General features: G+C 38.9%; 4 protein-coding genes across 10 annotated transcripts in view; 2 read left to right on the forward strand and 2 right to left on the reverse strand.

Annotated features, from left to right (window-relative positions):
- itsn1 (intersectin 1 (SH3 domain protein)) overlaps positions 1-1,836 on the reverse strand; it is a 121,574-nt gene extending 119,738 nt beyond the window's left edge. For all 4 annotated transcript variants that reach the window (XM_057847365.1, XM_057847363.1, XM_057847367.1 and 1 more), the window contains exon 1: positions 1,655-1,836. The gene's annotated coding sequence lies outside the window, so the exon portion shown is untranslated. The remainder of the gene's footprint in view (positions 1-1,654) is intronic.
- Positions 1,837-3,184: 1,348 nt separating this feature from the next.
- On the forward strand, positions 3,185-12,378 carry cryzl1 (crystallin, zeta (quinone reductase)-like 1). 2 transcript variants are annotated; one of them, XM_057848365.1, is made up of 13 exons: positions 3,185-3,369; positions 3,524-3,601; positions 3,689-3,761; positions 4,833-4,877; positions 4,948-5,016; positions 5,101-5,234; positions 5,313-5,424; positions 6,516-6,536; positions 6,796-6,894; positions 6,969-7,096; positions 7,351-7,456; positions 7,541-7,586; positions 8,672-12,378. In XM_057848365.1, exons 1-13 carry the CDS (start codon positions 3,310-3,312, stop codon positions 8,766-8,768), a joined length of 1,068 nt encoding a protein of 355 aa, XP_057704348.1. In that variant the 5' UTR covers positions 3,185-3,309; the 3' UTR covers positions 8,769-12,378. The 2 variants fall into 2 exon arrangements, with proteins under 2 accessions (XP_057704348.1, XP_057704349.1); XM_057848366.1 differs by lacking the exon at positions 6,516-6,536.
- setd4 (SET domain containing 4) lies at positions 10,124-17,506 on the reverse strand. Of its 2 annotated transcripts, none has more exons than XM_057848363.1 (13): positions 17,230-17,506; positions 15,039-15,115; positions 14,849-14,944; positions 14,728-14,765; positions 14,546-14,634; positions 14,245-14,481; positions 14,115-14,174; positions 13,913-14,042; positions 13,670-13,844; positions 13,444-13,525; positions 13,282-13,359; positions 13,095-13,218; positions 10,124-12,627 (listed from the first exon to the last, which is right to left on the reverse strand). In XM_057848363.1, exons 1-13 carry the CDS (start codon positions 17,244-17,246, stop codon positions 12,466-12,468), a joined length of 1,365 nt encoding a protein of 454 aa, XP_057704346.1. In that variant the 5' UTR covers positions 17,247-17,506; the 3' UTR covers positions 10,124-12,465. The 2 variants fall into 2 exon arrangements, with proteins under 2 accessions (XP_057704346.1, XP_057704345.1); XM_057848362.1 differs by having other exon boundaries at positions 14,245-14,484.
- LOC130923009 (follistatin-related protein 1-like) overlaps positions 16,971-17,708 on the forward strand; it is a 40,884-nt gene continuing 40,146 nt past the window's right edge. For both annotated transcript variants that reach the window (XM_057848367.1, XM_057848369.1), the window contains exon 1: positions 16,971-16,996. The gene's annotated coding sequence lies outside the window, so the exon portion shown is untranslated. The remainder of the gene's footprint in view (positions 16,997-17,708) is intronic.

The raw sequence follows: 17,708 nt of genomic DNA on the forward strand, positions 1-17,708 counted from the left end.
ACACTTTTGAGTGCTCCCTTTTCAGTTCCTGAGATAACCTCCCTTGTGACAAAACACATACGCCTAAAGTTCTTTTGAAACCCCAATTGCACTGTGTGTTCACTCTCAGAGCTGCTGTTCAGAACATGTTGGTCCTGACTAATGCAACCTCCCACATTTTTAACATATTAGCTCTTGACACACCACAATACCACTGAACACACACAGTGACACTCACTTTGCTCCCCCCCCAAGAGACACATGGCAAGACATTCTTATCACATCGCTGTAAAGTGATTTGGTGAGGTCATACACATGAGACCATACTCCCATTTGCCACCTCCACCTACATTTAATGTGAAAGCAGACATGAAGTGAACGGCAATTACCACAGGATATATAAATTCCAGATGCACCTGATATCATCAAAAACCTGCAATATAGAACACTGATCCTAAGTTGGTCAACTGGAACACAAAACTTAAAATGGATTTGGACTAATCTGACCCCATAAATGTGGCCTACAACACAGGGCATTTCAGTCATGTAGTGTCTCAGCCTGAGCACTAGGGGGTACTTTGTAAAAACAGTAGATACAGGATAAGCACTGGAAATGTAGTCTTGAAAAAAGTAAAAAACACATGACTACTTCTTGAGAATAGGCATGCTCATCTTAAATACTTTCTCTTAATTGCAGCCAATGCACGAGATGAGGTTTTAGTATGACAATGTACTTCTTTGAGGGTTAGTTTGGGAAAGTTCTGTAAACATGGCAATGATGGTATTAGAAATAACATTTTTTTAGATGAGAAAAGACATCAGCATTTGTACGTCGTGGGAGTTCTGTGCAAAGACCTTATGCCACAAGTTATGAAATAAAATACTGACTGGACAGCTATTTGTTGTGATACTTTATCAAACCATCGCTTAACTCAACTGTCATTTGCAAGTCTTCTAGAAAGGAAAATGCATGGTTTTATAATGTGGATAAAAGCTGCAATTGAACATGACTTATGTGCTATCCGAGCTGCATATAACCAGGATCTGGAAGTCTAAAACAAGAGCACTTAACTTTCATATAAGCATCAATTGTTATCATAGGAACAGTTTCACACTGGTACACTTGCATTTCCAATAGATAAGGATTAAAGTGAGTTATCGCTAAAACAGGCATGCTTAGTGACATTAGATGGACATTTAATCTCCATTTGATGTGACATTTCCGCACACAGGGGCATTTTCCTACGCAACAATTTAAAGGGATGGGCAGCCTTCAGTAGCATCCAGCTAACGTTGAACCAACCAGAAGCTAATTTAGAAATCATTCATTGTTATCTCGTGTATTCGTCATTTTGTGTGTTTTTACAACATAAATGACATCTGAGTGTTCACGTGAGGTCAACGACAGGCTGTGCAAGATGCAGTGATTTAACGTTAGCGTGGCGACGGCTAACACTTTGCTGGGGGAAACAGAGCTGAACGGCTATCGTGTCGGCTCCGCGAAGAACAGAATTACACACCGGCGAGGTCGCACTCCGTCCGGCCACGGCGAGCGAACAATCGGCGTAACTAATGGGGGACATCTACACGGTTAGCATGGGGGCTAACACGCAGCTAACGTCAGCCCGCTACAGGGGACATTCTTTCGCATCTCATCCAAAACAAGTCCACTCACCTCATAGTGACGCTTTCATTGTGAAATAGTGCATAAAGTCCCTCCTATGCTCAACTTGATGACAAAGGCGCCCCCAATTCAGAGTTTAAGTTCCAAAAGCCCTCCTTTTCCCTCCTGCTGTGATTCTCCTCTTGCTGGTTCTGAAATCCCGACCGAACAAGCGAGAAACCGACTGAGTACGAACAGGGACACTTGGGAAAATGGGGGTGACGTTTGTAAAGGTCTCGCGAGATTTCTAGCAATGGCTTTGCACAGGCTTTGGGAAATGTAACTGTAAAATACAGTACAGTATTCGGGGATTAATGTTTGACTATTCAATTTTAAATAAAAGAAGGAAGACAAGTATTATGTTATATAATATTTAAAGGCCCTCTCGTTTTATTTTGCGAAACAGCACGGTTCATTTTCCCAAATACAGATTTTTTTTATTGAGCAATTGTTGAATAGAATAGAATAGAATAGAATAGAATAGAATAGAATAGAATAGAATAGAATAGAATAGAATAGCCTGCATCGTCGTTGTACAGAGTACAACGAGATATAAAGCTTCCACATAATGTTCACTGCACATAACAAAAGTACAATATGGCAAATACAAAAAAATAATGAAGAAAAAGTTACAGTGTACAAAGATTGGGAATAAAGTGAATAAGTGACCAGCAGCAAGTGGTGATGCAGTGGTAATATAAAAGTTCGTGTATAATAATTCACAGTACAGAGACTCGGAGGCAGATGGCTGACTTGTTGTGATAGATATTGATGTAACAGTGCAAAAATGCTATAATGTAACTGCAAATGTCGCATATGCAGTACCCAGATAATGCGGTACTCAGATTGAAACAGATGTCTAAGAAAATATTACTGGGTGAGATTCATGTGACAATGTTGTGGCATTAGCAGTGCAATGACAGTGACATTTCAGTGCAAACTGGAGTATGGTGATAGCTGTTGTAAAGAAAATGTCCCTCCATCTTTTTTTTTTATGCAAACAAATCTAGGCACTCAAGTATCATCAAATGAAGTAAACATGTCACTGATTGAGCATGAGTACTACAACAAAGTAATGCAACACAAGACTGATAAAAAAGAAACAAAAAAGGAAACAAAAGAAATATAACATACATTTTAATTTGTAAGAGGACTTTCTATAACAAAGCGAATGCTTCCGATAAATAAAACAAACAAGGGACCTTCTCATCCACAATCAATCAATTGATCAATCTCAAATATTTACAAAAGAGAGAGTAATCATTCCTCCAGGGAACCAGACATGGTTCTGTTTCAAAGAATCTGCACATCTGTATGAACCCCCCCCCCCCCCCCCCCCCCAAGCATTAAATCATTCAAAACAAATTCTAAATTCCTAACTTACTTTAGCACACCAAACAAAATAGTTCCTTCTGTCAGGGGAATGTTGTTTTGGCAAGAGTGTGACATTAAAAGTGTAGTGGTTCAAATCGTTCGACAGATAGCGCAATAATACAAAGTCATCATTTGACTACACTAGGATTAAACGAAGAAGAAAGGAGAGATCACATGATTCAAGCAAGTAGGCATAACTGAAACGCCACAACGTTGCATATGAATATTTTAAATTACATACGAATTTATTTCAAAAACATAAATAATCCAACAAAAGATTGCGGCGAAACAACATGAAGGGTTTATTTTGCCGAATTCAAGGTAGAGAGCTCAAATTCGTCACCCATGAAACTGTAAGTTTGGTTTATTATTTGTTTGCACTAAAACTAGAATTAAAATGTACTGTAACAAGTGGGCATATTTTTTCAAATCGCATTAATTAGACTGCAAAAGGTGTGTAACTTGTCAAGCGTCGTTGCTCTTTGTTGATGATGATTTCCTCTCTAGAGCCTTCCAGAGGTCCTAGGCAGCCATGATGTCAGAATTCAAGTGAAGGCGTGTGCCCTCAGCCCAGTTGACACCAGAGTAATTACTGATTTGTTTATTTAATGTGAAATTACAATGTTTTTCGTTGTCACTGATCTTGTGCTTGCTTTACATTGCTTCCTCCAGCTTTTGCAAGATTTGGGACTACATAGCAATTCAATCCCCCTGGGCAGGGAAGTGGCGGGCATCGTTCAAAGAGGTGGGAATCTTAAAAATTATCACCACATTCGACAAATTGAATCCAACCATATACATATACTGCCATCGACACATTATATATTGTTGTTTAATAGTTGAAAAAAGTAATATTTCTATTCGAGGTGTGCGAAATTTCCAATTCTTAGATTATTCGCGATTAAGCCGTGAAAGATTCGAGAACGATTCACAAACATCCAAATTCCAGTTATTGAAATATGTCAAGTAAAGCGGAACTGTCACTAAGACTAAACTAACACTGTCAGTGCGGGAGTAACCATCATGCTTGTCATTACCTGGGTAATGACAATGCTCAATTTACGGCTCTGGCTCAACTCATGCCGCTAGAAAAAAAAAAAACAATAATACCTGTCTGCTGCCGACAGCCGCTACAAACTACGTCAACATAATGCTACGGTAGATATCACATGTATAACGAACTAGATGCGAAACGACGGACTTGGCAGCGTTAGCAGCACATGTATAGAAAACTAAATGCAAAATGCTGCCATCTTAATGCAGTTGACTTCCCTGGAAGGCTGTTGTAGCGAACCTTCCAAGCGAACCTAATTAACTTTTTATCTAAAATACTCTTAAATCGGCAAAATCTTGACTTTAATCTCTCTTTAAAACAGTTTTAAAACTTTCACATGTCAAAAGTAGACAGAAATTTGTGGAATAACAGGAGCAATTTGACAACTTTAACGGTTGATTCACAACATTAAATTAATTGAATGTAGTTTAAAGCTGCTGATACAGAATGGGGACTTGAGTATTTTATTTACAGTTTTGAACTGTTAACTTGATACTGAAATAGTCGTTTATTTCAGCTTGAGAGGATTTTTGTACGATTTTTGTAACTAATGTATGAAACATTAAAAGCAGATAATAGCTAGGGGGGTTGTGCATCAATAATCGATTCATAATCGAATCATAGCCTCTGAATCGATATCGTAATCGAATCGCTAGGTGCCCAAAGATTCCCACCTCTAATTTCTATTGTGTCAACTGTCAACTGAGAACAAAAAATGTGAATTCTTTTTTATACATTTTTCTTTTCCTGTGGTCCTTGCAGTTGGACCAAAAGTCACCTTCTTCCAACCCGATGATGAGGTTGTTGGTAGGTTACCCGCAATTCCTAATGTGCTTACAACACCAATTTTAGTTGTTCCACGTGACCGCTTTGGCAGGTATTCTACCACTGGACTCCATCTTCTCTGGACTTAGTGATGTCATCGATATAAATGAACAGTATCTAGGTAGGGGAGACTCTTCTCTCCTTCTCTCCTTAAGTCATTAAGGCAAAGACAAAAGTAATCAAGTTGTTTGTGTTTTTTGTGCAGTTGAGAAGCCAGAAAAGCTGAGCCATACGAGTGTGGCGGCGGCGCTGGAGGACGGTCTGGGTGCGTACACCGCCCTCCACACTCATGCGCGAGTGGCGGCCGGACAGACGCTTCTGGTGATGGATGGTGCCAGTGTACGTGCATCGTATATGCCACAATGACTAAAGGTGTTTCCATTGACCCCTCCCTTGTGTGTATTTTTCCCTCCTCAGTCTTTTGGCCTTATGTGTATCCAACTGGCGTGCTACTATGGTGTAAAGGTTCTGACCACGTCGCACTCGCAGGAGCAGCACGCCTTTTTGGAAAAACTAAGACCCAGCGTAGGTCTGTACTGACACTTGTTGTACTTTCAACACCATGTAGGCATTTATAGCATTGTGTGCAATCGATTTGAACTGGGTTGGTTGGCAACGAGTGATCACTGGAAGCCCTGCCAATTTTAATGAAGTGGATGTTTATTAGGGGTGTGACAAAATATCGAAATGGTGATATATCGTGATACTTTGTAACCCAAAAGGTTATCGATATGCTCCTGCAAGAATCGAGATATCATTTTAAAAAGGTGTCAATGTCTTAAAAAAATAAAAATAAAAAAGGAACCAACAAGTTGCTACCAAAATCTTCCACCATAATTGTGTCTAGGTTAACTCTAAGGCTGCCTTGACGGTGCTCGACACCCAATCCATTTAGACTGGGAACAATCGGTCATTCGAAACCAGAGCATTCACAGTCAATCTGTCAGATTTTCAGGGCATTTATAGGTCACTTGCTGTTCATTTTAGGGCATGTCCAGGTCAATTCCTATTGCGTTTGAGTCACTGCCTATTCATTTGGGTGATTCCCAGGCCACTTCCTGTTCTGTAACACAAAACGAACAGGAAATGACCCATAAAATACCCCAAAATCAACAGGAAGTAACTGAAAATCAACAGGTAAATGACCTTAAATGGCCCAAAATGACCTCATTGGCTGGCATTGGCTGCAACTGACACCCATAGACATTCAATCCGTTTGAAGTGGAAGGGATGGCGGCGAATGAACAAATGCCACCCTCCCAGTTCAAACGGATTGGACGTCTACTAGTGATAAACTCATTCCAATTTACAGCAGAAGCTTGTTTTTCTGTTTATTAATTGTTTTTAGAATATCCTAGAATGATTTCCTGACCAATGTATCAATAATCGTTGTATCGCCATGTCATCAGATCGTTATCGTGAGCTTTGTATTGCAAACCGTATCATATCGTGAGGTACTAAGAGGTTCCCACTCCTAATGTCTATCATCGTCAATGGCAACCAATGAGTTAATGTTTCTCCTTCAACATCATGTGATTGGAATGTTTTCTGCCTAGACTCCTATTTAATTAACTTTTTTGTTATTTTTCTCTTTTCCCCTTTTTTCTTTTTTAATCTCAGGTGTTCAGGAACCTCTTGTGGGTGAGATCTATTGTCTTTTTCAACTAATCTTGCACTTAAATTCCCTTTTCTACTCTCTAAATTCAAAATCATATCAATGCTTTGTTATGCTTTACAAATTATGAATACAATTTCACGTTAATCAGATTCATATTACCCAAAGAACATCTATGTTAAGAAACACAATTAACCACATACTTGAGACCAGTGTGGTTGAAAATTATTGACTTATGACCTATTTTATAACTCATAGTGACTAACTGTATGTTTTTCTCTGCAGTGAGGGTGATTCCTGTCTACAAAAAACAGTCGGACCTTCTTCCAGCCGTAATGGAAGAGACTGGGGGTCTCGGTGTGGACATAGTGGTCGACCAAGGAGGTAATTAAAAAATATGTACTTATATATATATTTGTTCGACTCAAAAGTATTCAAATTGTGCTTGTTGTTCGAAGTCAGTCTGCATGAAAAGGAGCAGGAGGAGGGGAGGGAAGACGAGGTGACAGTTCATCCGCACAAACATGACATCATTACTGTGTTGGCAGTAGGTGGCCACTGGGTGACGTCCCACCAAGACCTGCAAGTAAGTGGATTTTGCATTTAATGTGGATCAAATGAATTCGTAAAATCTTCAGTTTGCTCTAATTTATTGAGTTAATTCTTCTGATGTGTATGCATTGGCCAGTAGGGGGCATTAATATACAAATAAGGAAAAATCACAACTGCGCAGTAAGCTGCAGTAAAGGTAGTCATTTTTCATAGAGTATGAAGAATTTATGCCTGTTAATTTATTATCCCCTGCATTAAGGGTGAAATGAAAAGTGACTTTTTTTTCAGTTGGATCCTCCTGACAGCAGGTTGATGTTCTTGAAGTCAGCCTCCGTGTCGTTCCTCAATCTTCAAGTATGGTTGGCTTCGTCATCCCAACAGGGACGCTACCTCCGTATCCCAGATTAACTACAGTATATGCATTTCTCCAGCACTCTAGCAATCATACAGTATGCTTTCTTTAACAGCCTGCTGGCAGATATTCTTAAGGACATTGTAGAGAAGATGTCAGCTGGAATACTCAGGTAAACCAAACCGATATTCTTATCATGTTGTTTAATTCAAACTCACAGTTCATAGAAAATGCACAGTTATGGGAAAATTATATTTTGTGTTTAAACATTAGCGGTGGACGTAAAAAAATTTCTTGACAATACGATATTTGTTGCTCGGGTAAAGTTCACCGCAATTGAACTTCGATTCGATCTATTTAATGCAATACATGCACATTTGACACAGTCAGTTAGATCTCACCTAATGAAATAAAAAATATACAGCAGTTCTAAAATTTCTAACAATTTTGGTGGTGAAACATTTTTAACAATACAGCGTAGCCAAAAGATGGCGGTGTTAATCTCTATTTTTTGTTTATTGATTTGATAGTGCTTAACCTATCGATAATCGATCCAGATCAGTGTATTGTTACACCCCTTTTCGACACATACACAAAGAAGTGCAATGGCATGACATAAAAATCATTCATTAGTGCTGTTACATCATTTTATTTATTTATTTTTAGAAAAAGATCATGTCACAATATAAGCTGACATGGTTCAGCAAGTAAAAATGTCCTCAACAATTTTTATAGCACACTGATTGTAATATGCTTACAGTAGCTTATCTGTTAATATGTACTATGGTACCAAATAGTACAGCTTCATAGAACAATGTCTGAATTTTGTCCCGTAAAGAAAATCCATCTACCTTCTACTGTAGCACAGAGGGGTTCAAACTGCGGCACGCGGCATAGTTTTTATCAGCCTGCAGCAAATTATGAAAATATCAATGAAAATGGCCTGTTAAAAAATGCTTGAGTTTAGCCTACATTCTATTGCACTTCTCAGCTCCACCACTAGATGGAACTAGTCACTCAAATATATCAATGGTTTATGTTCAGATATTTCGGGTGAGCTTTCTTATCTATACTTGCATTTTCAAAACGCTGCTATCATTGTAAAGATTTACAAAATGTGTGGTTAATTTTGTTAAGCAAATATGCAAAGAAAAAAAAAATCTAAAATACTTCCAAATAAATCAGTCACAATGACATTACAGAGTTTGGCTTGCCCAAGAGTCTAATTGCTGTTACCGTAATATGTTGTCTATGCAGACCTCAGCCCGAGGAAGTGGTTCCACGCCAGGATGCTGCTACTGTAATGGAGGATGTGCAGCTTCAGCACAAGAAAAAGGCCGTGGTTGAAATGTGATGACACTTTTACTTTGATGTGCACTCTTTTTTTAACTTTGTGCAGTGCTTATTTGGTAAATAATAGAATGCTAAGGCACAAAGTACACATGATTGCCCATTGATGATGAGTGGGACGAAGGTCCCAGAGCATGTACATATTGGGCTGAAATTCAACATGCAATTGCCTGTTTGCCATGTTGAGGGACTTACATGCCTCAATTTCAGATAATATCCATTGTAAATGTTGATAAACCGCGGAAAATAACATTTTACAATGATGAGTTTAAAATACATTCTTTAGCACGTGGAACACATGCTCATTTAGAGACTGGGATAGGCGTCTTCACTCTGTAGTCTTATTTTAGTATGAAGGACTGCTCATGCAGACAACAAATTATAGAATATAACAGCATAGTATACTGCCCTCACAAGGGCACACAGAAAGAAGAGTCGCAATGTTAATTTTACTCACTTTATTGACATGTGGCGCAAAAAGGAGTAGCTGTCGGTCCGTTGCAATACAGCAAACAAGGCCAGTAACTGCTGCTGCCAATATGTATTGCTACATAATACAACAGCACCGTCCAGTCAGTGGTCATAGCCAATGACGACTGCTGAAACTTGAATGTATAAAGCTGCGTTCACACCAAAATTAAACCGTCACGCTATAATGACTTCCTCGCGTTGTGCTTGTTGCCAAAAGTGTTTGTGTTCACACAGATTGTACGTCACCAAAAGTCAAAGCCCATGGAACCAAACCACTTCGTTTGTGTTACATAAAATTAATGACTTATTTTTTCTCATGATACCATGTAAAGTTACGTAACATTACAACTTGTTCTTGTAATATTACATCAAGATATCTAATATAGTGACGTTAACCTTGGAATATTACATTTTTTACTCGTAATATTACGTTAATTTTGGAATTTTACAACTTTATTCTCGTATACAAACTGCAATTTCTGAAAAACTTACCACGCAATATTGTGAGTTTGTAGTGTGGCTTTCGTAGTCTTTTTTTTTTTTTTTTTTTTTGGAGGGGGAGGGGCATTTTGTTCAGGCAGCGTTCCGGTGTCATGTCAAAATGGCCTGCTCGTGTGATAACTCCTGCCTGAGGCAAATTTGACAACCGAAGTACTACTGTTCGATTTCAGCTTGTTTTGTTCAAATTCATACAGGAAGACCATACAAAAAAAAAAAAGAGAGGTACCTCGTTTTTTTGCAGTTAATGGGGACCAGAACCTGCCGCAATAAGTAAAAAACTGCAAAGTAGCGCAGCCAAAACATTTTTGTGTGTGTGTGTGTGTTCAATCTATTTATTCAGATTTACCATTGGAAAGGGATAAATATAAGACATGTTTTTCACCCCCCCCCCCCCCCCAAAGTAATTTTAAAAATTATGTACAGTGTGTGGATATGTTTTTTTAGCACTTCAAATGTAATAATTCGGATACGTTTTCAACAGGTTACTGTCCCTCCGAATTATTTTTAAACAACACAACAAATTTTTGCTTTATTAAATGCTCCAGTGAGAGAGTCCACTCAAATCCGCTCAAGCTGCTCACTTATACACAAGGAGTTGCCACAGCAACTGTTTAACAAGTTAAACTATGATTTAGAGCTGAAACGAATACTCGAGCAACTCTAGTAACTAGAGTTTAAAAACTGATCCGAGTAATTTTATTCACCTCGAGTAATCGTTTATTTTGACAGCTCTAAGCATCACGTTTTGCTCGGACTACTTTTAATGCCGGACAACGCGCTGATGTCACGTGCGGAGAGGAAGAATGGGGGGGGGGGGGGGGACTTACTGCAGCCGTCAGCCGCTACAAACGACGCCGACGTTGCTAAATACTAGCCCACACGATGCTAAGTTGGTAGCAGGTAGCGTCTGATGCGTCTCGTAGAGATCACATGTATGTTGAACTAAATGCGAAATGACAGACTCGGCCGCGTCTGGGCAGCGTTGGTAAACAGCTGCCATCTTAAAGCAGTAGAGCGCTAAGCGCTAATAAAGAGCGCTAAGCGCTAATAAATAAGATTAACGTTACTGTCACTACTAGCTCACGTAACGTTAGCCCTGCAGAGGGCTAGGTTTCTATTAATTATGACCACTGTCGATGTGTGGCTAACGTGTCTTACATACAGGCTTTAACATAACATAGCATTGTGGAGTGATGAGGAGTGATGTAAAATAAAAACTTAATAATGCTAACTATCAATTTTAGCTCAGTAGTCATTGCTGGATAAAACACCAAGTAGCACTGGTCCCTAATGTGCTCCAATACAGCCTGTATCATATATTTATTTTGAACACTGCAAAAACTCAAAATCCTATCAGGACTTACAGTTTAGACTAACTTAAAACATAACTAGAACTTAAAAATGGCTTGACACAAATAGAAATTCAATTGAAACACGTGGGAAAAATCCTAACTTTTAAGTGATGTGTGTTATCAAGCGTAACGGCATTTTTAGGTAAGATTTTTTTTTTAAATAAGATCTAAAAGTTTTTTGAGTGAAAGCAGTGAATTAGTCTTTTTTTTTTATTTTTTATTTTTTTTTATTGTAGTTACATCAGAGATGCAATTGTTGGCTGTTTTCAACAATATACATCGAAAATAAACACATTGATTGACTGAAAATGGTTCAAGATTAGATGAAATGTCTTGTTTTCTCATGTATATAATTGCTCTTCACCTAAAAATATATTTGTTTTATCCAATTACTCGATTAATCGATAGAATTTTCAGTCGATTACTCGATTACTAAAATATTCGATAGCTGCAGCCCTACTATGATTGACGCATGCAGCGTTTTGAAGCTTTGGCTTACAAGCGTCTGTGGCAAGATCAAACCCAAACATCTGTCAACATCGATAAATAATTACTCCAGTGCTCAAGCTAACAAAGAGCAGGGAGAGTGGGGGAGGGAGAGTTAGACTACGCAATCGGCTTTGGACAGCTCATGTTTTTTTGTTTGTTTTTTAAATTGAAAAAAAAAAAAAAAAAAATCTGCAATGGACCGAGGGCGCGAAGTAGCCAGGGATCCAGTAGCCAGTATACATACACTAAGTGACTAATGTAGTCAACAGATCAACACTGCTGTAAAGCTACCAGCCTACCACAAGAAAACACAAAACTTAAAGCTATGACAGGAAAACATGCCAGAAGTATTTTCAGGCAGTAAAAAGTTCAAATAAGACTAAATAAAAATTAAAATAGTTGGTACTCGCTGCTTTTAACTGATGTGCTCATGTGTGTGAAAGCGCACTGGGCATTGGTGACTCAATGTGTAGGGACGAATTTGGGAACACCTGTTCTGCCACTGTCTCCAGCAAGTAGTTAGGTGGTATGAACGCAGCTTAATACTCTAATACCATAATTCTAGCAAGGTCTATAAATCTAAGTTTGAACTGAGCAAGTCAATAAGGTGGCTGATCGGACTTATTGGAGCCGGCACAAATCAAGCTCTGACTGTAGGGTGAGTCTATTCTGATGGGGCCAGTGGGAGCAGGACCAATAACTGAAACCTTTGTTTTTTGTTTTGTAACCGCAAGAACATGATGTGCTCTCACAATACCCTTGATTTTGTGTTACTATGCTCAATAAAGTCCTTCCAGGAAATGTCTTTTTCTTCGTTTCTGATAACGTTCCTCATTGATGCTAATTTAAGAGTTGAACCTATGCGTGACTGCAGCACATCCATTAATGTTAGCTTGCATTGTTCTCATCGATTTTTGTCGCCTCGACTTGAGCGCTTCTCAGTGAACTAAGGCATCTTCCTAGGATGCATTTCTCCTCCTGCAGTAGTGACTCAACCACATGCAGCTGCTGCTTCAGCGACGGCTCTCCCTGTTGGAGATGTCTGGAAATCTGCATATAAAAGTGGGGCACAACTCATTCACAGGAAACATCCTATCTATACAAGCTACTTTTTATTCTGTCAAAGATCAGTATTGAGATGACAACATGAATAATTTCCTTCACATAATGAAAAATCGTAATAAATTTGATGCTGTTTTCTAACTCATTCTCCATGGTACTTATCCTCACAAGAATACCAGGGGTGATTTCTGACTAGTACTTAACCATTTTTGCAATTACACCCCAAAAAATAGGAGCAATCAATACAGTAAAGTGACAAATACAAATGAGAATTTCAGGGGGACTAAAGGAAAATTCACATCTAATCAGGAAGAAATGGAGGCAGATAATTTAAGTTATCCGTTTGCCGATAGGATGTAAAATCTAATTCAGCTAGTGATGTAATGTGATTATTTAGTTGAAGCTGTACTTCTACCTGATCAAATGTTAAAATACATTTCTAAATGGTCACAAACCGTATCTAAAATTGTGAGCGTGTCTTGTAGGAGTTTTTGGCTCAACGCCACCGCCATCCGTATGCTCCAACGCTCAACCTCTTTGCCTACCATCTGGCCAAGCAACACCGCCTTCCACTGGTAGCTGATGGAACAATACACATTCAGCATTTGGTTAAGCGAAGAGAAGCATAGACGAGGGTCTTACAAGAGAGTTTGAGGTGACATCAGTCTGAGCGTGGTCATCAATCGCCAGTTGGGACCTTCGCCACTAATGCTCAGATTACTGAGGAAAGAGGGTGGAGAACAAAAAAAATGTATGTCAGTAAGATTTATGATTATTGGTAAACTGCCCTGGAAAATTTCTGACTTGAGAAAGTTGTTGTCTGTGAGGAACTTCATCCTCTGCTCCAGATTTGTTGTGTTGCCATTTACAACCTCACACAGAATTTCTGAATAAAACAAACGCATAACTTACACACATTACAAAATTAACACTTGTTACCACTGCAATTGACGGTGATAGAAACGTCTATCACAGTCAATGGCAGCCAATAAGTCAATACGAATACACAACCTTGACTACTACAACCTACCTGTGTCTACGTAGACCAGACTGTGTGGGTTTCCAGAGGCGACAAAGCCGTACTCCATTAGCAGGGACTGGTTGTCATGTGGACCGTAGTTGATGAAGGCCTGCTGGAAACGCGCCGTCCCACAAACGCTCCTGATTTCATAACATTTTGTCTCGTGGTTGAAACCTGCTTTCACCTAACGACCAAGCAACAACTGAAACTTGTGTAATGAAATATGCTGTAGTGAAATGTGAAGTTGTCTACCTGCACATCAGGCCGGTGGTTAAGCAAATCTAAAAAGGGCGCTAACGCGTAATCATCTTCTCCACACAGGAATTTGTTGGACGGTTGACGCATAAAAACAGAGCGGGTGTTGACACTGCACCAAGCCCACCTGGACAACACACCAACAATTTTATTTCGATGTAATCAGTGCTGAAGAGTGACATAGTTGTTTTTTTACCACCTTAGCGCTTCAAACGTCATCACATCCTCGACAGGCTGACTAAGGATTGGCTGCAAAGTCCTGAATTGAAACAAGGGCACACATCAGCGTTATGAATATACACAATCAAAGTCATTTAAAATAAACCCACCTAAAAAAGTCCTGATTGGACGAGTGGATTTCCCGCACAGCATCCTTCTGTTGTATAGCTCGGCGCCGCAGTCCAACGGGCAGAAGCGATGTGACGTCATCGGCAAAATAGGCAGGACACGTGTACGAGGCAGGAAGGATGTGGATGTACGGTGACCAGTCGGCGTCAGGTCCTCTGTGCCGCTCACACACAAGGAAGACACAGAGAGCCAACAGAGGCGAGATGCGAGGCTGCCAGCTGCTGGGAAAAATGTATTGGTCAACTGAAAGGAAGATACAGTAGTCATAGATACAGCAGTTACCGCTTCATGTAGTGGCCAAGGTAGCTGTCCAGCACGGTTGATGTTGTGAGCAGACAAGACTCAGGGAGAGAAACCAACAGTTGATTGGGCTTTGAATGCAAAAAGAAGCTTTAATAACTTCCTGTTCTTTAGAGCTGACTTATGGCGTAACTGATGGGTTGATGTCTTTGTGTTTGTCTTACCTTTACACTCTTAAAAGCTTGCAAACCTCGGCCTGTGTCTGGAGAGACAACCAACAATAAATCATTAAAACATTTTTTTTTTTTTTTTTTTTTTTTTTAATGAATAGAAACTTGTTAGTACCAGAGAAGAAGGCGGGTTTCAGTAGTTTTGATGTGAATCCTCGCTGGTGGACAAACCTGAGGAGCGCCACATACTCTGGCTGGTGGCTCAGTGAGACTGGACAACAACATGATGAGTTAGGAACACTGAAAAAATGGGATGAATCAAGTGTATAGCAGCAACACACGTTTAGAAAATTCTGTTGACATACCTGATTGGAGCGTGCCATCGCGTTTCTTTGTCCTCTTTCTTGACGCTCGTCCACGCCGACCCATGATTATTCCTGGACTTGAGAAAGTTAAATCATATATTAGGGCTGTCAAAATTATCGCGTTAACAGGCGGTAATTAATTTTTTAAATTAATCACGTTAAAATATTTGACGCAATTAACGCACATGCCCCGCTCAAACAGATTAAAATGACAGCACAGTGTCATGGCCACTTGTTACTTGTGTTTTTTGTCTCCCTCTGCTGGCGCTTTGGTGCTACTGATTTTATGGGTTTAAGCACCGTGAACATTGTGTAATTATTGACATCAACAATGGCGAGCTACTAGTTTATTTTTTGATTGAAAATTTTACACATTTTATTAAAACGAAAACATTAAGAGGGGTTTTAATATAAAATTTCTATAACTTGTACTAACATTTATCTTTTAAGAACTACAAGTCTTTCTACCCATGGATCGCTTTAACAGAATGTTAATGCCATCTTGTTGATTATTGTTATAATTAACAAATACAGTACTTATGTACAGTATTTTGAATGTATATATCCGTCTTGTGTCTTATCTTTCCATTCCAACACTAATTTACTGAAAAATATGGCATATTTTATAGTTGGTTTTAATTGCGATTAATTACGATTAATTAATTTTAAGCTGTGATTAACTCGATTAAAAATTTTAATCGTTTGACAGCCCTAATATGATCATATATTTTCCTATTAATTAATGACTTATATTTCCTTTGGATCTTAATATCAATTTCAGGCATGTGCCGGTATGATAACCTTAAGCCATAATATCACGGTTTCACGGTATTGCAAATGAAGCGTGAAAATATGTTACTTTTGGATATCTGGGTTTAAAAAAGAAAACTTTTTTCCATTGAACAGGATTTTTATTTTTCAAAACATTAATAAATTTGAACATAAGTATAATAAAGGTTAAAATAAATGTTAATAAATAAATAAATTTAAACTGAAACATTCTAAATAAAATAAATAAATGCAGTCATTTAGGTGTGCCTAAGGCCCTAAAACCACAGCAACAGCTCAACATTACTAGCATCAGAACAAATATAATTGATTTGAATTATTTTCCATAAAAAGCATGCGTGTATGACTCGTGTCATGTCTATATTATACACACACACTCTTTCTCAACACAGACAGTTGCCAGAGAGAAAAAAAAACACCGTTAGACCCACTAAAACGCAGGAGTTAACTCTTGTAGCTGGTGGGAAACGTTCATGACAGTGTTTACTCACTTTTAATTTTGTATAAATGCGAAATCACATTGGAGGAATTGCCTCCTTGGTAACCACCCTTTCCAAACATGTTTTATATGTCGGTTGCCTCTCCTCCTCTAAGCCACGCCATCTGTAACTTTTCTGTAGCTGAAGTTTGCCCATACCAGCAATTTTGTTTTCTTCGATGAGGGAAAAAGGTCAGGAGTTTCACCTCCTCCAGCCAGCGTGTAGCACAGCTGACTCACTGACACTGAGCAACAACCGGTGGGGAAGGGTTGAGCCTTGCAGCTTCAAGGGAGGGATTTCTCCCTGCATTTATGGGACATAAAAAAATAGCTAATACCGTAGGGACGGTATAATGGAAAATTTTTGCGGTTTTGAAACAGGGACGTCTCATACCATGGTATAGCTTGAAACCGATAATCGGCACATGTCTAGACAATTTCTGGTTTTACTGCTTTTATTATTTCAATAGTAGGGAACTTTTTTTCTTGCGTGGAAAAAAAATATTAGTATTAGTACACTAAATAATTAAACACATAATCTACAGTATTTGTTTTAACTAATCCATGTAAAAAAAACTACAAATGATTAGTTTTAATATTTTGTAACTAGTAATCACTGAGCAGCCTGAGTAATGCCAAAATCTGTGACGTAATCGACACGCGACGGTCAACGGTACTACATGTTTTGGAGGTAATGAGAACGTAAACTCACACGAGAAAACTCTAAAAAGTTTGCCTAGCGGAAAGTAAATTAACTGTACTCCTTACAAAACTGGTTGTTTATTTGAAGTGAAAATAGCACGAGGAGCTATTAAATCTTGCAACGCCAATGTATTATAAACCCAAGTAAACTGAAGTCAAATTAACGAGTGGAGGGTGGCTTGACCGTAGTTCAAATTATGGGTTGAGTAATAAATACGTTACCTAAATAAAAGCGTCATTTAATTCTCTCCATGTAGTTCATCCGATCCTGAATAGGTTCTACTGATAATACACATGCTCCTGTGTTTTGGGGCATGCGCTCTGGATCAAATGCAGACGATTATCCTCGTGGGAGCGTTGGTATGAACAATTTATCTTCATATCAATTCGACAGATGTCGTTAAAGCGAAGTGGAGTCGTGCCATGTCCCGAGTGAAAAGAGAAAATGTTCACGAGTGCTTCGCTTATGCCGCGACATATTTTAGAATGTGTCGCGGATATGACGTATGTCTTGCCACAACATTTGTCGATGCCGCATAAACGCGCTGGCTTTTTCTCACTCATCGAGGATGTTCCCAACATTCCTTAGATTTTCACTTAGTTTGTTGCTGGGAATTCTTATCCCACTCTGGACCTTTGCCATGGGAAGGAAAAACATAAGAACAACAAGTTAAAGGCATGATTGTTTGTTTAGTCTCTCT

This window comes from Corythoichthys intestinalis, chromosome 10, assembly GCF_030265065.1.
Source record: "Corythoichthys intestinalis isolate RoL2023-P3 chromosome 10, ASM3026506v1, whole genome shotgun sequence".
Classification (NCBI taxonomy): domain Eukaryota; kingdom Metazoa; phylum Chordata; class Actinopteri; order Syngnathiformes; family Syngnathidae; genus Corythoichthys; species Corythoichthys intestinalis.